Here is a 21,936-nt window from a genome sequence, read left to right as displayed (position 1 = left end):
CCAGAAAACAGATTCTTTCCAGAAGTTTCAGAAAGGAGAACAGCCCCGCTGACTTGTGAGTTTACCCCAGTAAATTTACAGTTTACCCATTTCGGACTTCTGACCAATAGAACCATAGATAATAGATGTGTGCAGGCTTAAGTCTCTAAATGTGTGGTCATCGGTTCAAGACCTACAGAGCACGAACGCAGTGCTCACTTCAAGAGAATATTTTTTTAGTGGCAAAGAGAGAGTGTCCTTGGTGGACAGGGGAGAGTGCAGCTGTCCCTGCGTAAACGGTGAAGAACGTGCCCGTGGGCTACCTCAGTACATACAAGGTACTTTCCACCGCTGACTCACCGAGGAAACAGCCTCGATCCCCTGTCCTTTGTGGAAATGAGTTTGCCTGTGGGCGGTCTTGCTCTTTTCCACGGACTCTCTGCTTAACTGTCTTCGGGAAACTCCTCAGATACTCATCACTGAGAAAGGTCAGAAGGGCCTGTACAGATGCTGGGTGGGCAGAGACCCCAAGGAAGGAGGTGCTTGCTGTGGACTGAGTGTCTCCTCCCCCACCCCCCGAATTCATACAGCAAAGCCTAGTTAATTCCCATGTGATGGTGTTAGGAGGTTGGGGCCTTCAGGAGGTGAGAAGGACAGGAGACTAGAGCCTCCACAAATAGAACTTGTAAAAAGAGACAAGAGAGCTTGCTTCTCTCTCCCTTAACCCTGTGAGGATGCAGCAAGGAGGTGGCCATCTGCAAACCAGGCAGAGAACTCTCCCCAGGAACCGCAACGATGGCATCCTGATCTCAGACCTCCAGCCTCCAGGACAGTGAGAAATAATCTTCTGTTGTTTAAGCTGACCTGTCTATGGTATTTTGTGAAAGCAGGGTTTTTGGTGTTAGGACTTTAGGATCTAGGCTGGACTGGGTCAGGACCCTACTACCTTGGCTAGCAGCAACAGCGTCACCAGGCAGACATTTGCAATATGATTCTGGAGTCCCACCCCCAGGCTCCTGAGCCAGGGGCTCTGGGTTGGGGCCCGGGAGTTTGGGTTTTCATAAGCACTGGGGTAACGCTGACCCACACTCAAGTATGAGAACTTCTGGATGGCCGACCTGTAAGGAGACTTCCAAAGTGAGATTTTACTATTTCCCATGCCCTAATGGCCACTTTCTTCTTCTTGTTTAACTCTCTTTGGCTACCCGTCTCCACCAGCTGTCTCTACCTCCTCCCTGTCCTCCCCTCCTGACCCTTGCTGAGTCACTGAGTCTAGGAGTCTTCCTTGGGCCCAGGCCTTCTTATTGACACCCGTCCCTCTGTGGTATCTGCCACAAAGCTCCCCCCTGCAGATGCGCGGTCATTCCCTCAACCAACTCTCCCCTGAAACCCCATACCGACTCTCATTGTCCCCCTGAGCCCCATCTATGACCCAAACTCCAAGAGCCTGATTGTTGTAAAAGATTAAAAGAGCCATCAGAGGGTGCCTGGGTGGCTCAGTGGGTTAAAGCCTCTGCCTTCAGCTCAGGTCATGATCCCAGGGTCCTGGGATCGAGCCTCACATCGGGCTCTCTGCTCAGCAGGGAGCCTGCTTCCTCCTCTCTCTCTTTGCCTGCCTCTCTGCCTACTAGTGACCTCTGACTGTCAAATAAATAAATAAAAATTTTACATAAAATAATAAATAATAAATAAATAAAAGAGCCGTCAGAAAGGATGAATATCCAACATGTCTATCAAAATGGACAAGACTGGAGGAGATTATGCTGAGTGAAATAAGTCAAGCAGAGAAAGTCAATTATCATATGGTTTCACTCACTTGTGGAGCATAAGGAAGCGCATGGAAGACATTAAGAAAAGGAAGGGAAAAATGAAAGGCGGGAAATCAGAGTGGGAGACAAACCATGAAAGACTGTGGATTCCGAGAAACAAACTGAGGGTTTTAGAGGGAAGGGGAGTTGGGGATGGGTTGGCTGGCGATGGGTATTAAGGAGGACAGACAAACAACAAATCTTGGAACACTGTGTCAAAACTAATGATATACTGTATGGCAACTAACGTAACATAACAACAACAAAAAAAGATTAAAAGAGGTCTCCACTGGATATCTAACAATTTCTTAAATTAAACATCCGCAATTAAACATCCGCAAACAGACTTGTTAATGGGGCCCAGCACCCTGTCCTTTTGGAGCTCAGTAACCTTATTGTTTACCAGGTTTCTCAGGTGGGGTCAAGGGAGGAAAGGAGTGAGATTGGCCCAAGGGGGATTGCAGGGGAGGGGCTCTTTGGGGGAGAGACCAGAAAGGAAAGATTAATTTCAGAGGAAGGAGTGAGTAGGAGCACAGCATGGGTGGCAAGTTAGGGTTCATGCTCCAGAAGGGAAGGGCCAAGAGCACTAAGGAAAGATCAGAGGGGTCTCCTCCAAGAGCAATAGCTCCTGGGGAAAAAGCAGGAGCCCCAGGAGCCAGCTTTCTCCCTAGCTTCAGCTCCCCAACCTCAAATGTAACTGTGAAGTGCTAGACCACCCCATGTGGGAAAGGAAGAGGAAGAGCTAGGGAGATCCAAGAACCACTCAACAGGAGGCCACAGCTTCAAAGAGAGCCAGGACCTTGCCTTACGCTGGCTCCATGGACCTCAGCAGGGTCAGATGAGTAGCAATTGAGGCCTTGGTGGCCAGACTCCTGGAGCTTAGAAGTCCAGGCTTGAATCCTTGCTAGAGAGGAGGCCACAGAGTAAAGCATGTGGAGAGCCCTGGGGCACTCACAGGTCTGGGCACCCCAAACACAGAGGGTGTCTTATATGGGAGTGGTTCTAAAGTATCATCCCTGGTGAAAAGCATCAGAATTACCTTAGAAACTTCCTTGGGGGGGTGCCTGGGCATCTGTCTTTGGCTAGGGTCATGATGGGATTAAGTCCCACATCAGGCTCCCTGCTCAGCGGGGAGCCTGCTTCTCCCTTTCCTCCCTGCTCCTGTTCTCTGTCACTATCTCTGTATCTTTCAAATAACTAAATTAAAAAAAAAAATCTTTGAAGAAAAGAAAAGGAACTTCCTTAGGAAAGCATCACATTAGAGACTGTCCAACCTGAGAAGTAACCAGGCAGTAACATTGCAAAGTGATGCAGCAATTGTGATATCGAGATATGACAAGAAATACAGATTTGGTCTTCTTCCCCAGTTCCTGGCACAGAACTTTAAAAACCTTTGTAAGTTCCTGAGCGATAGGAGTGAGAAGAGTATCTTTTTTATTCATAACAGACTTCCAGCAAACATTTCTGAATTTAGGCTAGTGAGGAGACAGCTCAGGATGGCAGCTGCTTATCAGGGGAAGCAATGATGTGATTAGAGGGTTGGAACTTCCAGCTGCTGCCCCATGCCCCAACCTCCAGGGAGATGGGGGACTGGAGGTTGAGGTGATCACCAATAGCCAAGGATTTCATCAAGCATGCATGTGTAAGGGAACCCTATAAAACCCTAACGACAAGGTTTGGTGAGCCTCCAGGCTGGCGAACACATCCACATGCAGGGAAGGTGGGAGACCCCCGCTCCACGAGACAGAGCACCTGTGCTCAGGACGCTTCAGTTCTCACTCTGTGGACCTCCTCATCCGGCTGCTCATCTGTCTCTTTCATAATACGCTGTATAATAAATCAGTAACAGTAAGCAAGTATTTCCCTGAGTTCTACGCGCCATTATAGCCGATTACTGAACCTGCAGAGGGGGTGGTGGAAACCCCTGATTTTGTAGCCAAGTCAGACTTGTGCAGTGTCTCGGGAACCCACTACTTGCCTTTGCTGTCTGAAGTGGAGGGGCGGTCTGGTGAGTGAAAGAAGGAATCTGCGATTCTTTCAAAGCAGAAAGTGCTAGCGTTCAAAATAGCTGAGAGATGGCTCGTGTTAGAGGAAAGGAATTAAACAGGGTTCTAGATGTGGACAGGCTGTTGGATGAAGCATAGAGCAGGGGTGACATGGGCAGACAGACGCTCACAGGCGGGAACAAAGGATGTGCCGGGACTGAAAGCCTTCTAGAAGGGAAGAGTCGTGGGTAGGGGTAGGGGGAGATGGGAATGAGCTGGGCTGGACTGTGGAGTCCTCTGGAGCTAACAGGGAGAAGCAGGGGCTGCATTTCCTCTTGAAGAGTATGGGAAGCCTCCCCCTTGTGAGGGAACAGCACAGGGAAGAAAGGTTTCCGGAAGGTGAACCTGGCCATGGGGATGGAGGGGGTGGGGGTGGGGCTGCATGAGTTGATGAGTCAGGATTGCACTAGGCAGTGCTTCTAAACTTCTTATCTTTATTGCCCCTAAAGAGAAAATTCTAATGGAATTTAAGGTTATCAATGAATTTAAATTTAAATGAAATAGTACGAGAAAAGACTTTGTCGGGGAGGACTGAGCTTTGGAGGGCCACCAACCACTGTGAGCTGTGTCTTTTTCACCCTCCAAGAGCCTGTTGAGAATGTGTGGCGTACGGGGGTGAGGCCCGGGAAAGTGGAAGCAGATCTGACCGACTGTTTGACGGATGAATTGATTTAAGCGGGTTGACTGGGAAGGGGAGGAGAGCAAACTCAGAAAGGGCTCCTGACCTTCCAGCCCAAATCGCCTGAGAAAGAGCTGACAGAAAATAGGCAGGTTCGCGAAGTGAAGGCTGGAAGCGTTGGGGTTTGCCGTTATCCCACGAACCCACGCTGCCTGTCTGCCTTCCTGAATTCAGTCCTTTGCTGTGTGAGATTCGCACTGGAAGGTGCTCTCCTGTGTTCTAGAAGTTGAGGTGGGAAAGGTGCTATTGGCCTAGACAGTGCCCCAACCTGCCCCTGTCACAGGCTGGGCTCAGTCCCTCAGTCTCTCTGTGTCACTCAGTCTCAACCCACCCAACGCTGACCTGTGGGTTTGCCCCTCCAGGCCCACTCTCCTCCCTGCCTGGTGCTGGGGAGCTGACTGACCTCTATGGACAGCAATAGCACTCGCAGGCCCGCCTACAGGCAAGAGTACTACCAGGGACCCAGATGCCATATTGCTTGAATATCGGAAGGTTGTAAATCAAGCTGAAGTACAACAACATGATGTAAAGCCTATCCTACCTCATTGACAAATACACCTTCCCAACAAACCCAAAGGCCAAGTCCAACTTCAGAACTCTTAGACCCCTCAGAGCTCCAGGCTTGCACATGGCAGAGCAGGGAGAGGGGGCTCAAGCCGCTGAGCTTTCTTTCCCTCCCCGCTCAGCAGCACCCAGCATGCAGAAGAGCCTCTATTTTTTTTCTTTTTTAAAGATTTTATTTATTTGACAGGGAGAGAGACAGCAAAAGAGGGAACACAAGCAGGGAGTGGGAGAGGGAGAAGGAGGCTTCTCGCTGAGCAGAGAGCCCGATGCGGGGCTCGATCCCAGGACCCTGAGATGATGACCTGAGCCTAAGGCAGATGCTTAACATCCGAGCCACCCAGGAGCCCCCAGAAGAGCCTCTCATACATGCATGTGGACACCCCTACCCACATGTCTGAGCTCCATCCCACCCCCTTCCAATACGGCTCAGCCACCTCTCAGAAAGAGAGCAGTCTTTGAGAGTTTGTTTAGGGAAGAGGCCTGTGCAGCTCCTGGAAACAAGCTCAAGGTAATGTGGACACGTGAGTCCAAGCTCCTGTGCTCAGATGTGGCCAGGAGGGAGACCCCACGTGAGCACAGCCTCTTGGCCCCACAGCCTGGGGAGGGGTTTGGCCAGAGCAGGGCCCGTTGCCTGGGCCTAAGGCCACTACTGACAACAACAGGTCAACTCCTGCCTCCTCTTACCCTTCAGGCCTCAGCCCGGTAATGGCTCCACTCCCAGCAAATTACCCTCTCTCCCCTCCCCACTCTGAGCCACCCATCTCTTCCTGGCAGTTACTCTGTCTTTTCCCAATGGCTTTTCTCTGATGCTGCATCTCAGTGAATGGCCTCCCCCATGGCAGATGCTTAGGTGTCCCCGGTTCCCTGATGGCACTGGAGACTGGCTTCCTTCTTAGCATCACTCAGACCCCTCCATTCTCTCCAGGGCCTTAGCTTAATCTCTCATGGGCTCTGTTCTGGACTGGAAGTGGCCCACCAGTGGCTAGTATCCATTTTAACCGTTCCAGCATCTTCCCACAGGCCATCAGCGAGCCTGTCCGGCCAGGCTGATCTCTCTGTGCCCCACCTCTCTCTCTCTCTCTCTCTCTCTCTCTCTCACACACACACACACACACACACACATGATAGAGTCCAGCCATGGGGAGCTGCTCATATTCCCTGACACACTTCATCTTTACCCAAGAGCACCTTTCTCCCTGGCTGGTCCTTTGTCCTCTTTTTCCCGCCTACTGGGCTCACCCACTAAGCATCTTCCCAGGTTCATGGCAAGCATCGCCACCTGAGAGAAGTCCTCTCCGGTCCTCTTTCTCACCGTCACAGAGAAATGCTCCATCATTTCTCTGTTCCCCAGTAGACTGTTAGCTTCTTGAGAACAAACTATCTTGTCAGGCAAAGTCACAGAATGTAAAGGACTCCAAGAGCGCATGCTTCCTAGGCAAGAGTGGCTCCTTGGTGTTCCTCCTCCCCGGCTCATCAGGGCAGCAGTTGCCTGGTGCATGTACCCAGCAGACGCTGCTGTGTGTACCCTGCAGCTCCCGTACTTTCCTTCCCGGCACAACTTGACATCCTGATCAACCCTGGTCTTCCTCACTAGAGCATAAAAACTCTAAGGACTGTGGCTATCTTGTTCACTCGTGGGTCTCCAGATAACACAGACCCCACTGACACATAGTAACAGCTCAAAAAGTACAGGGCTTCTTTTTTTAAATAGGCTCCGCACCCAGCATGAGGCTTGAAATCATGACCCTGAGATCAGGAGTTGCATGGTCTACCCACTGAGCCAGTCAGGGGCCCTGCAGCTCAAGAAATACGTATATGTCTTATGAACTCAAGTATTTTGGTTGGAGAACCTAAGCCACTTTGTTGCCACCATTCTTCTTGACCAGCCTGACAAAGTCCTTGGAGATGATTCAAGAGTCCGTGATGACCCTCCCTCCCTCCTGGCCATCCCTGAATACAGTGTGAATTAAAAATCAGCTTTGTGCAAGTGGGAATGTGAAAGGCACAGCTGCCATAGAAGAGAATGTGGAGGGTCCTCAAAAAACTAAACAGAACTACAGAAGGACCCAATTCCACTTTGGAATATACCTCCTAAGAATTAAAAGCAGGGTCCCCGACAGTTATCCGCACACACCTGTGCTCATGGCAGCATTACGCACAACGGCAGAAAGGGGGAAACAACCCAGTATCTGCTAACGGATGGATGGATAAACAAAAGGGGATCTATACACCCAGTGGAATATTACTTGGCTTTAAAAAGGAAGGACAGGGGCACCTGGGTGGCTCAGTGGGTTAAAGCCTCTGCCTTCAGCTCGGGTCATGGTCCCAGGGTCCTGGGATCGAGCCCCTGTATCGGGCTCTCTGCTCAGCAGGGAGCCTGCTTCCCCCACTCTCTCTGCTTACCTATCTGCCTACTGTGATCTCTATCTGTCAAATAAATAAATTTTAAAAAATATTAAAAATAAATTAATAAAATAACAAAAAGGAAGGACATTCTGATAACATGGGTGAGCCTTGAGGACATTATGCTAAACGAAATAAGCCAGTCACAAAATTCAGTCAAAAACTGTCTGATTCCGGGACGCCTGGGTGGCTCAGTGGTTAAGCCGCTGCCTTCGGCTCAGGTCATGGTCTCAGGGTCCTGGGATCGAGCCCCACATCGGGCTCTCTGCTCAGCGGGGAGCCTGCTTCCTCCTCTCTCTCTGCCTGCTTGTGATCTCTCTCTGTCAAATAAATAAATAAAATCTTTAAAAAAAAAAAACTGTCTGATTCCACTCACACAAGGTACCTAGAGTAGTCAAATTCATAAAGACAGAAAGTAGAATGGTGATTTCCAGGGGCTGGGAAAACAGGAAGGAAGAGGAGTTAAGTGTTTAATGGGTACAGAGTTTCAGTTTGGGAGGATGAAAAACTTCTGGAGATGGGAGGTGGTGGTGGTAGAGGGAAAGGGCCACTGACCTGTACCCTTAGAAATGGTTAAAATGGTAAGAGTTTATGTTCTATATATATTACCACAATAAAAAAAAAACAATTAAATTTAAAAAACAAAACACACACACACACACACCCACTAGCATTGCAACCCATCTCCTAACACACAGAGGAGTCCCCCGCCAACCCCCCCAGGTCTCTGGAGCTTCCTCTAACCAGGACACATACTGAATCTGACAGCTGGCAGCTTAGGCAAGGTATTTTCGTTTCAACTGATCCCTGGGATTATTAGGAAGCTGCTAGATTTTTAATCTTTTCTCCTTCCGAACTAAAAAGGTCACCCATGGGGTATCTAACCTTAAATAAATTCTTCTCTACTTCAACTACTTTTAAACATCAATCCACAAGGAAGCCCCTCTTAAGGAAATAAACTAGAAAGAGAAGACAGGAGTTAGACATCCCCCACAAAGAGCAACAGACATCTTTGTTCACATGACCTGCTTAGGGTGCGCGGGTGCTAAGGGGAGATGGGGGTCAGGACAGGCCCAGGCTCTGCTTCTCCCCGGGGGCCTGGCACAAGGAAGGAGTGCCTTCTTCACTTGCCCAGAGTCACCTAGGTGCTGTCCACCAGCCTCCTTCCTTGGAGACCTGCCTGACACGTGGGCAGTGTCCCCCATCCAAGGATGAGGTGCTGGTGGGCTGGGACCCTCAGGAGCACCCTCAGGGAAGGCTTCCTGGCTCTAAACATCTCCAGATCCTCCACACTCCTGTGATGGCCCCATCCCACCTGCCTGGCCTGGACTAAAGCCTGGACTGAAGTCACTAGCCCCCTTATCTTATCTGTGGGCAGGTGAGAGTGTGCAGCCTTGCCACCTCACTATGTGCCCCCTGTCCCCCACTTCAGCCAGGTGATGTCTGAACACCCAGAAAAGCCCTGCACAGGATAAAAGGTGCCCAGAGGACCAAATGCCCTGCGGAAGGGGATTGGAAAGAGGGCGAAACAGACCCCACCCTGTGCTTTGAGAACTGAGATCTGATGGGTAGGAGCCTCAGGTCAGGGCCTTCCCAGCCTTAGAGGCTAGCTCCGGCAGGGGCAGGGGACCGTCCTGACCCCGCACCCTGCGCGGCCCCTTTGGTGGGCCCAGCGGTGGCAGGGATCGGGGCACAGGAAGTCTGACTTGCTACTCAGATGTGGCTGGAGGAAGGGGCACCGGGACTGGGGCTGCAGCCTGCTGGAAGATTCTGCTCTGAGCCAGGTCTTCCGGGAACGTGGCAACACCTCCCCTGCCGTTCTTGAGAGCCAGCTCCTGGCTTCCTGGCTTTCTCCTGGAGGAGGGAGCGTTTTTATGAGGCTCTCAGTTCTGTGGCTTATATGGAAGATGAAACCAAAGTTCTGTTCTGGCTGCTCTGTAGCCACCTCCTAAGGCCCCGGGACCTCAGGCTCTTCTTTTTTACCCCAGGTAATCTGAGGGTTTGGACCAGGTGCCTGCCCAGGCTCCTGCCAGGGGCCAACAGCCTCCGGTGGAAAGTTACTGCAAGTTCTTCAGGATAGTACCTGCCCCCATGCACACACACCTGGCCCACAACCCCATGCACTGAGGCAGGCCACGGCATGGCTTTGGGAAACCCTGGGCATTTTTGCTTTCATGGGCTCCTTCCTCCATAAAAAAGGTTAAAAAGCATATTTTTTTTTAAAAAAAGCATATTTTATAACTATTGGTATGAAGTGAACATATAATTACATAATATATAAGATATAGATTTTAAAATATTTCCTCCTACCTAACATTGTATTTTTTCTTCTTCTGATTTTAAAATATATTAAAATATTTCCAGAGGCTTCTAAGAGTATCACTGTCACATCATAGTGACACTATGAGTTTGACACTATGCCCACTTGCCTGCTGGATAGGTCAGCCCTGCGTTGAGGGATGGACAGATAGAAGGGACAAGGAGGAGCCTCAGCCAGGAGGGGGAGCCTAACCTTAGCAGGAGGGTGACCGGAGCCAGTCCCTTCACCTCTTGGGCCTCAGTTTCCCCATCTGGGGAAAATAATAATATCTATCTCACGGAGCTGTTGTGAGGACTAAAATAAGATCCTGCACGTACATTCCTCGACTAGAATGGTGCCTGCCACAGAAAATCACTATAAATGTGCTGCCGTCATGAATACTGTTGTGTTATTGTTCTCACTGCTTAGCTAACCCTCGGTATCTTAACTGCGGCTCCAAGAGAAAGGCAACAGGGACCTTCCCGCTGACAGGGTCCTCTCAGACCTCCTGGAGCAGATATAGCAATTTCTGAGCCGTTTTCCTAAAATTCCCTGTCAGCATGACTATGGTGAGTCCCGGGGGCTGGGGAAAGGACCAGCAATGGCGGAGGCAGGGCAGAGAGAGGGCCGCCTCCTGACCTGAGCCCGTGGTGAGCAGCAGTGAGGACAGGAAGAAGAGGCACCGGCCATAATCTGCCTGCCCCTTTTCATCCTCCTGCTCAGTAGGTGTGAGAGCTCAGGGATGGAGGGAGAGGCTTTGAGGCCTTTTAAAATGCAAAGGCTTCTGGGATAAATGAATGTCTAATCCCTTAATAGGCCCACAGAGGAAGGCCTGACAGCTGGGTTTTTCTAAGGGGACATGAACCCTTATGTGTCAAGGGCTTTACATACATTATCTCCTTTAATCCTGACAACCCCCCCCCACACACACACCCATGACTACGATGATATAGGGATTACTATCCCCATTTTACAAACCAACAAACAGAGGCTCAGAGAGGGTCTTTGACTTGCTCACAGATCACCCTTATAGCCCCAGGGACTTAAGAGAAGATCTGGAGGGGCACCTGGATGGCTCAGTGGGTTAAAGCCTCTGCCTTCGGCTCAGGTCATGATCTCAGGGTCCTGGGATGGAGCCCCGCATCTGGTTCTCTGCTCAGCAGGGAGCCTGCTTCCCCTCCACCCCTGCCTGCCTCTCTGCCTACTTGTGATCTCTGTCAAACAAATAAAATCTTTAAAAATTTAAAAAAAAAAAAAAGAAGATCTGGAAAGGGAGATAAAGGAAGTGGGAAGCCAAATGACCCAGGTCTGCTTTGGCTGGGGCCCAGTGGCTGATATGCTCTGGGCCTCAGTTTCCCGAATCCACAAGGTGGGGACATTGGTCCTCCCAGCTCATGCATTCTGCTCTTCTCAGCCCACTCCCTGCCTGGTCAGAACAGCCCACTCCCTGCCTGGCTTTCCTGTCCTGCCTATGGCATTTCTCCAGTTCCTGGAAGGGACGGCCACCAGCCTCGCACGACCCCTCCCTGACTCCAAAGCAGCAACACCGCCCCTTGAGAGCGAGTCTAGGAGAGGACTGGTCATGGGTTAAATTGTTGCTGCAATTCCCAGCTAATCACGGGGAGGCTGAGCAGGAGCCATTCTGTGTCCAGACTCTCCAGGCTGGCTTGTAATTGAGGAAAAAAGAGTTGGCAGCTGAGTGGTCAGCAACACTTCCGTCGGCACCCCTCTCGTGCACTTCCTTCCAGCTCTCCTCTCCTTGGGAAAATGAGGGACTCTGGAAGCCTCTGGAAGCCCAGTCGGGCTTATCTGACTGTGAGTGGGGATCCAGGGGAGGACTGTGCCTGAGAGAATGGGACAGAGGCCCAGGGACCAGGCCCCTCGCCGGCCAAGGGAAGCGCTCAGTCCTACCTCCAAAGGCGGGCCTCATGGAGAAATCATGATCCTCCACTCTGAGAAGCGGCTGAGGTTTTCCCTTGCGGATTTTGGTCATGTCAAGGTTCTTCTTATATAGGTGACTGCAAAAACAAGCAAGAGACATTTTTCAACGGCCCACAATATAGGATTTACTTGCTAGGAAACTTTTCTCCATCCGCTGAAGGCTAGACACACACACACACACACACACACATACACTCACACTCCTTCCCACCCACCCTGTCCCCCTCAGGTCCTCACAAGCAGATCCTGAGGACCAGACCCTTCCAGAATCTTCCTAAGGTAAGTTACGATTGCATGACAGCCGTTGGGTTGAATGGTGGAGAATTAGAAATTTTTTGCATTTTAAATGTTTCTCTTATGTTACTATAATATTGGTTTCATAATCAATAAAATTCTGACACAAATATAGTGGAAGTTTTAAAATGCTGGTTTTAGCCTCACCAGACCTGACGCTCCTTGTTTCAGTCCAGCTGGCAGCTGGCGGCAGAACCCATGCTTGAGCAGAGCCTCAACCCCAGGGGGAACAGACAAGGCACAGACAGTGGCATCAAGGCCCCGGTTAGGGACAGAGTTGTTCCAGCCACTCAGCCGGGGGGTAGACACTAGAGCCAGCCAGGACTGCAGACCCGGGTTCACTCTTTCTTCAACCCAGATGGCAAAGTAGTCATTTTCTAGTCTCTCTCACCCGCACTCACTCTTTCCAGATCTTCTTTATTTTTTTTTCCCTTCACCACAACCACACATAATCCAAAAACAATAAAATACAAAATATTCTAAAGCAATATTCTACTGACATGATCATCACTAAACAAAAAACAAGGAAAAGAGGAGGAAGAAGAGTAAGGAGAGAGGGAGGAAGGATGGATTTGTGTCTGACAAGATATGAGATCTAATTCTTGTTTTTTATTTTATTTTATTTATTTGAGAGAGAAAGAATGAGAGAGAGAGAGCATGAGAAGGAGGAGGGTCAGAGGGAGAAGCAGACTCCCTGCTGAACAGGGAGCCCAACGCGGGACTCTATCCCAGGACCTGGAGGTCATGACCTGACTGAAGGTAGACGCTTAACCAACTGAGCCACCCACGCACCCGTGAGATCTAATTCTTGACAGAAGAAACAAAACAACCGAATCAGAAGTCAGTGTTAAAATTTACAGTGTTACCATGGGGCACCTGGGTGGCTCAGTGGGTTAAGCCGCTGCCTTCCGCTCGGGTCATGATCTCAAGGTCCTGGGATCGAGTCCCGCATCGGGCTCTCTGCTCAGCAGGGAGCCTGCTTCCTCCTCTCTCTCTGCCTGCCTCTCTTCCTACTTGTGATCTCTCTCTGTCAAATAAATAAATAAAATCTTTAAAAAAAAATTTACAGTGTTACTGTAAGTTTTGTTCTGTACAGGATGTTTAAGGACTCTAGTAAATGAAGAGATTTGGGGTTGAATGTATGTTGCTCATTTATATATACATCCTTATTTTACTCTCAATGTTCTTATCATGCTTTCATTTTTCTTTTTGTTTAGAGAAACAGGCATATTTCCTGTTTAAACTCTGTAAGAGGGAAGTAACATGTTTCCTCTCTCAAGGTCCTGTTCTTTGAGACATCTTCCTATGAAGTCTTTCTTAACTTTTATTCTCTGGAAGCTCTGCCCAGGTGGTGTAAATTGTTGGGAGGGCTAAAGCCGTGCTGATCAATAAAGTAGCCACTAGCTCCGTGTGGCTGTTGAAGTCAATTTAAATTAAATTAAATTAAATTGAAATTTAATTAATAAAATAAAGTCAATAATAAGATAATATTAATGTTATTTAATTACACTAGCCATACTTATGTGCTTAATAGCCACATGAGGCTGGTGGCTACTATGTTGGATAGTGCAGATCTGTAACATTTCCGCGGTCTTCAAAAGTTTTATTTACACAGTGCTGGTCTAAAGGTTGGTCTGCCCACCTCCCTTCCCACCAAGAAGCATATTTCCCTATAAGCTGGGCTTCCCACCTTATAGCCCTACTCTCAGAACCACCTGGAGCTCCAGACCTCCCAACCACTCTCCCTCTTCCTGCCATGGCTTTGGCCCCACCACTTCTCTTCTTATCCATCAACCTTGGGATGTCAGCATCCATAGGGACAGCCGTCCTACACTCTGGTTGCACAATTCCTCAATTCCTAGACTCAAATCCACTTGGTAACCACATATCTATGGAGAACTGACTCTGTCCAGGTGCGGTACTAGTCATGGGGAGGACATATACTCACTGCCCTCACTGGGCTGATAACCCAGTGGGGGAGACAGACAATAAGCAAGTGGACAGATAAGTAATGTAACTTCAGAAAGTGCTAAGTGCCATAAAAATGTAATCAAGCAGGATAAGAAATAAGAGGAAGATGGATTGGGATGGAAGTGATCAGGGAAACCATCTGAGATCCAGCTGGGATGAGGGACAGGGCAAGTCATGAGAAGATGTGAAGAAGTGTACTCTGGGAGAACAGCAAGTGCAAATGTCCTGAGGTGAGTCTGGCTTGTGTGAGGAGAGCGAGGAGAAACAAAGCAGTAAGAAAGAAGGTGGGAGATAAGGCCAGGGACAAGATCATGACACCCTCATGAGTATAATACTGACAGAGAAACCCATGAAATTCTGAACAGGAGTGTCACAAGGACTCGTTTAGGACCTGAGACAATCTCCTGGCCACTGTGTAGAGAAGACTGAAGAGGGCACAGCAGACACAGGAGACCATTAGGAAACTTGCTGAGAACATGGTACCTGGATCAGGGCTGTAGGGAAGGGAGGTGCAGAGAAGTGATCAGATCTAAGGAAGACAGAAAGGTCTAGCTGATGGATTATATATAGGGTGTGAGGGAAAGAGAGGGGCAAGGATGACTCTGGTTTATGACTTGAGCACCTGGGTGAATGGTGGGGGCATTCCCTGAGATGGCAAATGGCACGTTTGTGGTGAAGAGGGTGCATTTCATTCTGAGCCATCTTGATTTCGAGGTGCCTGTAAGATACCCAGGGAGAAGGTGAAAACAGGGTAGGGGCACGGGCAGTAGGAGTATTTTCATTTCTATCAGCCTTGCAGGTTCTTAGTGTCCCTGGGGGCTTGGCAGAGGTGCCTGGTTCTCCTCCCAGAGCCCTTGACCTCTGCCCTCAAACACCCTCACGCCAGCTACCTCAGCATCTCCCTTTCCCACGGCTCCTTCTCGTCAGCCTTCAAACTGGATTCAAGTCTCTCCTCCCTTGAACCCAAATTAAGCAGAAGGTCTGTCTAGACCACACATCTTCCTCACATAAAATTTATTAAAAAGTGGTAGCATTACAGGTGTGGTAGATATATTTGTCTTTAAACTTTCTCTTAAAAAAAAAAAAAAAAGTCTTCCCCCCCCCACAAATCCATAATCCTCCCAGAGAACTGTGAGCCACAGGCTGCAGCCGCCTCCTCACCCCCAAGCACTTCCTGCATCACTTGTGCAGGCCCCGAGGCCCCGCTGAGTGCTGGCTTCTCTGCCACCCAGAGGACCATGCCTCTCCTAGAAATCTGGTCTTTCAGGACCAAGCACTGGCTGTCCTCCTAACACCCAAGACCTCGTTCTCAATTTCCATTGCCGCCTCCCTGCCCTCAGCTCACCCCGTCAACGCTAATATCCCCAGGGCGCTGTCCCAGCCGCCGCCTCTTCTCCTTCTACACCCTCTTTGGCAGGCGAGCCTATGTCTGTGGCTTCAGTTGTTGTTAGCATGTAGATGATTCCAGCATCTGTACCTCCTGCTCTAGATCTTTTATCCAACTGCCGACCTGATGAGCCCCCGATGGATATCCTATAGCATTTAAACTCAACGTACCTCTCGTTTGAGGTGATCCAGGCTGCAGGTTGAGAGGGGATTCAATAAAAGGGGAAGGGGAGGAAGAGGTTGCGGGGTACGCGGGGACCGGGCCAGGCAGAGCCTTGAAGACCATGTTGAGACTTCTGTCTTTACCCAAAGGCAATGGGAAAACACTGAAGGCGTTAAGCAAGTTGGAGGAAGAAGTTGGAGTTGCTTTTAGACAAGCCCATTGGAGGGAAGTCTAATGTAACCTCTTCCTCCCAGTGAGCTGGAATATGGAACCCAAGTCTGGGTCCCTTGAAGCGTGGTGGTCACTGTCAGGGTACCTCCACCAAGCTTCCACTGTCATGGTCTCCACCCCAAGCCTGGCTCCAGAAGTCAGGAGGGACCAGGCCGGGTTCCCTGCACAGCAATTGCATGACAGGCCATATTGGACACCCACCAATGGCTCCGCAGAAAAGCAGAGGAAGAGCTCAGCCTAAGGACTTAGCACATCACGGACATTCAATTGTGAGTGCAGCCGGCACCCTACCCCTCTGCCTCATGGGGAGCAAATCCCAGCTGGCCAGCAGTATTCCTCTCCATTTAGAGGGGAGGATTTGGTTGCGGAAGTCGCAGAATTCCAGCCCCACTGCAGGAGAGAGGAGATTGAAATGCCTGTGCCATTCCTGAGGGCCCAGAACTGGGTTTTGTTGTTGTTTTTAAAGGAACCAGTTACTTGATAACTCAGGCCACTAATATTTCCAGCCTTAGGCTTTTTGTGTGAGCCACATGCCCTCAGTTCGTCCTTCCAGTGCCTGGGTGCCTTGGCCCAAAGACCCTAGACTCCAGGGGCCATACTCTGAGTCCCAGCCCAATGCAGGGGAGCCAGAACCTCCACAGCCTTGGGTGGAGAGGGACCCCTTCGAGAGGCAGGGCTGGTGTCACCATGCTGAGGTTCACTTGGTAGGCATAATAGCGGGCATGATGACCATGCCTGTATGTGACACCCTCCCTCCGTGCAGGCCCTGAGCTGTGGTTAACCTCTTATCCCAGGGGAAAAGGTCTCACGAGCACCCTTTTCAGTTAGAGAAACGAGGTTCAGAAAGATTAGGAAACACCACCGTGGCCAGGGAGCCACAGAACCAGGGTCCAAACCTGGTTTCTCTGATTTCCTGGCCCCACCTTCTTCCCCAGGCCACTGAGGATCACTGGGCAGCGGGAAAGCAAAGCTGCTCCTGGGCCTGGCACCACATGAGCCATGAGGCAGACCCTGAGAAGGCTGGCCACGGGGGCTGCAAATGGGAGAGGAAATCTGGAAGGGGCCCCCAGGCTCTGGGACCAGGAGGAACCAGAGAGTGTTATCTGGTGAGAGCCCGGACCCCCAGAGCCCAGAGCTAGGTTCATTTTCAGATCTCCAGGGAGAAGGGCCTCTCTTGCTGGGTGGGGAGCAATCACAGGGTCAGAAGCCAGCTCACGTAGCAGGCAGGGAGGGACTGGAATAAAGCCAGAGAAAGAAAGGCGGGGAGAAGAAAGCAAATGGAATAGTCGGGAGAAAACAGGTTCAGGTGGCAGCAGTTCCATAAAGGGGGACACGAGGGGTGGGAAAACCGGAAGCAGGTCTGGAAAAAGCACCTTCTGAGCAGAATAATTGTTTTGTGAGAGTGCCTTGGGGAGATGATACGGAAAGTACGTAGGTTAGAAAAGATCCTAACAGTGTGTGTGTGTGTGTGTGTGTGTGTGTGTGAGACTGGGTGAATTCCTGTGTACGGTATGTGTGTGTAAGACGGTGTGATGTGGAAGGTGGGGACAGACTTCCAAGGAAAGTAGCTACCATACAGAGATGAAGTCATTTTGTTCCTCTTTATTCGTACAGCTTAACTTTTGTGTGTCAACAAGGAAAGTAATATTTTAGTCTGACACTTGGCTGAAATTTTTCACAGACAGAGCCTTATGACGGTCTGAGCCTGCACGTGCCCTGGTGGATTTAGAAAGGCCTAGAATCATGTTCCCTAAGGTAACATTTTCTCTAGCCTCTCTCCTAGCCTCCCTTCAATAATTGTTTTTTATTTCTTGAATGTGTGGGCTCATCTTTTCTTCCACTTTAACACCCCCTGGGATGGATTTCAAGAAACTCTCCTCATGCATAAGGGTCAGATTCAGTCTGTCCCCAAGCTCATGCCAGTGCCTGGGAATGACTGTGGTCTTGAGGAGTGACACAGGTATGACAGCCCAGGCTGCCAAGCAGGACTCCTGAGGATCTCTGAGGGGTTCATGTTGAACCCCAGAACTGTTCTCAGGGAATAGACAAGTCCATACAACGCTTTTCCTCCAGGCTGAGAAAATCAAGGAACCTACATTCTAGCCCAGGGGGGTCTCTAGGTAACTGTATGAATTACTCCTGCCTTCCAACAGACTTCTCAGCATCCATAAAATTGAAACCGTGTTTCCCAATGCGTGCTCTGTAAAATATGAATCCCTCAAGATAGTTCCAAAAAAGCAGGGGTTTTTTTTGAGAAATTGTATAATTTATTTTCCTCTTCAAGATTCAGAATGTCTATTTGCATAATAAAGGTCCGAGAAGCTGTGCTATAAAGACAGCTGTTCAAAATAATCTAACCAGAGTTTCCCAAGTTTCTTTGAGCCCAAGACCCATTTTCACCCAACACCTATTTCACAGTCTTAGGGCTCAGAGGAATTGCAGGATCACATGACCCCTGAGGCTCCTTCCAGTTCAACAGCCTCGAATTCTGGCAACATCCCCCCAGGAGGAGACTTGCACTGAGTGCCTCCTTCTGTCCTCCTGGACAAGTTGTATCTGTTGCTTTCTGCGTGACTAGGATTAGGCCCTGCAGAGCTTGGGCCTCCTTGAGAGCGGCAGTCTCTGAAGCCGGCATATTCCTGGGAGCTTAAGACGGTCTACTGGGATGCAGAAAGTAGAGAATGCAACTCTCACTGATAGTTTTTATCTAAAAATAATGAAGCAATCAAGTTTTATTTTAATATACATATGTGTAATAGTCTCTGTATGTAATAGTCTATGTATGTATGTATGTAACTTACAGGCAGATCTGTCAGAAGTACAATTTCAAAAAATTGTCACCAATAGCGATGCCTGATTAAAAATAAAAGCCAGTGACCTAGAAAATGTGCCTCCATATATTAGTTTATATTCACAATCTCTAGTTCTCGAAATGCTTAGTAGAATGGGGAACAGATGTATGACATCTTACACCCTCTACCTCTCAGCGGCTTGCTCTTTTCTTCACGCCAAACAGTCGTTTCCATCAGGCCTACAGTATCAGGCTTTGTCCATCGGTTCAAGCAAACTTACTAAGGAACTTGGACTTGTAATATGATTTTCAGTGCACATTCCAGGCCAAACCAGTATCTTGGAAATGTTTCTGTTACATCGTGCAATGGCAGTTGCCTACACCTGTTGCCTACGCATGTATTTTGGATAACCTAGCAAATTTCAAACACCTTTTTAAGATTGAAACAGTGAAATGATACCCGATACAGTTAGAAAACTGTTCCAAGTCCAATAATTTAAAGAGGACAACTCTCGGTTACATTTTTTCTCAATAGTTCAAACTAAATTCCTATCTACCGGGGTCCCCCTGCCCCTCCCCATCCCTCCCGGCTCCTCCCCGCCACTCCAAAATTCTTGAGTGCAATTACTCATCAGGTCCCGTGGTCCCTACAGGATGTCATCCTGAGGAACAAAGCAGCACAAGCTGAGAAGTACAAGATGTTTTTACCCACGAAATCTTCAACCACCTGCCTGAAATCGAAATGGGGCGCCTGGGTGGCTCAGTGGGTTAAAGCCTCTGCCTTCGGCTCAGGTCATGATCCCAGCGTCCTGGGATCGAGCCCCGCATCGGGGGTCTCTGCTCTGTGGGGAGCCTGCTTCCTCCTCTCTCTCTGCCTGCCTCTCTGCCTACTTGTGATCTCTGTCTGTCAAATAAATAAAATATTTAAAAAAAAAAAAGAAATGCCTGGACAGAACACCAATGCCAGAACAAACTCCTCAGCCCGGTCTGGCTTTGCTCTCTCACAGCTTGTGACCCTAGAGAATATCTATGCCCTGAGAGAGGCTGTTTTCAGCGAGGTGGTGGCCCCATCAACCTCTGGCTGGAAAATAGATTCCAGCGGGTCAGTTTAAGCCTCGGCCCTCCTGGGAGCTGGTGCGCTGAGCGCCCCTGCAGGTGACCTTCCTCCCCTCCCACCCAAGCCTTTACCTGGGCTTGGTCATTTCCAGCTGCCCAGTCGATCTCCTCCTCTTGGGCTTTCTGCTCTCCATAAGAGCCGTCAGGCAAAACAAGAGCAAAATGAGTCTTGTGAAATAAGGCATTCTGGGAACGTCTACGAAGCCACAGACGGCTCTCCGGTAACCTGCAGCGGGGCAGGCCCCCGCGGGCTGCACCGTACATTCAGTCCGTCATCTTGTGGCGGTGCTTCTCGAAGGGGCTGCGAGAGCACGACTGGCCGGACTGGTTTTTCCGATTAAATATTTGATAGTGGTGCTCATCCCACCGCACCCCCACCCCCCCACCCCCCCAAGGCGTGACACAAACACCAAGGCTTGGCCCTCCCTGCCGCTTAGTGATTGGCCATTAGTTAACAAGTTTGTCCTCCTGTGAAATTCTGTTTCCGCTGAGTCCCAGAGCAGCTTTGGCTAAAACTGTTACATAAAATAAATAAATAAATAAATAAATTTAAACCTCTTGAACATGCCAGCTCTTTGCTGAGATCATTAATCCTTCCCTCTGGCTGCATAAAACGGGTCTGTCATATCCACTAGGGAGACAGCTTGGGTTCTGAGTGGATTTGCAGGGAAGACCTGATGGGCAAGAGGAGTGCATGAACGTGCTGGGGAAATGCTGAGTGAACCCACCAATGACCTGTTTTCACCGGGTTGCTTTATTTCTCCATCCAAGAAAGCATATTTTGCCCATGGCCAAGGATGCTTGCATTCCCCCCAAATACACGTTTTCTCAGTGAAAAAACATCTTCTCAAAGCATAAAATCCATTTTGATTTTGAAGGGATGTATAAACCAAAGGAGAATTCGTGATTATGTAAGCTCTTCTTCCTACCATGAGCATTAGATTAATTTGGGTCTTTAATCCTAAAATGTATAATATCACCATAAATTAGGCTTGATTCCTATCCTGGAACATGGACTTGCAAATATTTGAAGTGTAAAGATACACGTGTCTATATGTAGTCTACTGAACAGAATAAAATGTTTAAAAACTACTTATTTCTTGCCGGCTGTGTCCGAGACGGAGAAGAGTTTGGTGTGGTAAAGACATAGGGAGATGAGGCGGGAGGTCAAGAAAAGTGATAACTGGAAGTGAACAGAATTAGGGTTTTATTATGTAAGAAAGAAAGCAAAGTGGGATGACACAATCTACTTTTTTTTTTTTTTTAAGAAATTCCTGAGATCAGTTGGATCGGAGAAGTTATAATAACGAAGGAGGATGAGTTCCTGCCCTAAAGGAAGGGCAGATGGAAGGCGAAGAGGAGGGATGGCAGAAGAATGAGAAGGTCAAGATCTTTCTGAAGTAGAATACACTTGCTGACTGAATAGGGTGGGAGGTAAGAGGAGGCAACAGTGATATCTACGATTCCAGTTTGGAGGTGGGACTGGTGAATAACTGATATCCTTTAGAGGTGGACAGGTTTGGTGGGGAGATGACATAGATTTTGACTCATGGAATTTGAGGTATCATGGGACTTCCGGATGCCCAATAGGCAGCTGGAGTATAGATAAGCCTGAAGCTCAGGAGAAAGGTCTGGACTGGAGAATTAAGTCTGGAGCCGTCAATGTATGGTGGTAGTTTAACCACAGGAAAGGGTGAGATCTTCCAGGAAAACAGAAGTCCCAGTGTAAGCATAGAATCCTCAGGAACCTATACTTTCTTTTTTTAAAGATTTTATTTTTAAGTAATCTCTATACCCCATGTGGGGCTCAAACCTACAACCCTGAGATCAAGAGTTGCATGCTCTACTGATCGAGCCAGCCAAGTGTGCTTAAACCTATACTTCTAATGGATGGATGGGAAGCCTGAACAAAAGTATAGAACTAGCAAAGATGTTGACTATGAAAACCAAAGGAGTCTCTGAGAGGGAGTAGTCAATAGTCAATGTTGTGAAGAAGTGACGACAGGAAACAGGTGAACTAGCTCTGGCAACCAGCACACTGTTCCTAACTTCAGTTAACTGTAGTTTCAGTTGAAAGATGTGGCCGAAAGCCAAGATACAGGAGTTAAATAGGAATTTGGGAGTGGGAATAATTCTGTATGGGGACTAACTCAGTGGTTCCCCAATCTGGCCACTTCTCAGAATTACCCAAATAATTTGCTTAAAAGTCCCACTGCTCCTAAAGATTTAGTAAAGAAGGAAAGATACCCATTAAAGTTCTTTTCCA

At 49.0% G+C, this 21,936-nt stretch overlaps 1 protein-coding gene across 1 annotated transcript in view; it reads right to left on the bottom strand.

Moving 5' to 3' along the window:
• GABRR2 (gamma-aminobutyric acid type A receptor subunit rho2) overlaps positions 1-19,926 on the bottom strand; it is a 46,649-nt gene extending 26,723 nt beyond the window's left edge. The window contains exons 1-2 of the mRNA XM_044245784.1: positions 19,743-19,926; positions 11,689-11,795 (exon numbers count right to left, since the gene is read on the bottom strand). Coding sequence (XP_044101719.1) covers positions 11,689-11,795; positions 19,743-19,855 — 220 coding nt within the window. The 5' untranslated portion in view covers positions 19,856-19,926. The remainder of the gene's footprint in view (positions 1-11,688; positions 11,796-19,742) is intronic.
• Positions 19,927-21,936: the final 2,010 nt, after the last annotated feature.

This window comes from Neovison vison, chromosome 1 (genome assembly GCF_020171115.1).
Source record: "Neovison vison isolate M4711 chromosome 1, ASM_NN_V1, whole genome shotgun sequence".
Taxonomy (NCBI): domain Eukaryota; kingdom Metazoa; phylum Chordata; class Mammalia; order Carnivora; family Mustelidae; genus Neogale; species Neogale vison.
This window is presented reverse-complemented; position numbering and strand designations above follow the sequence as displayed.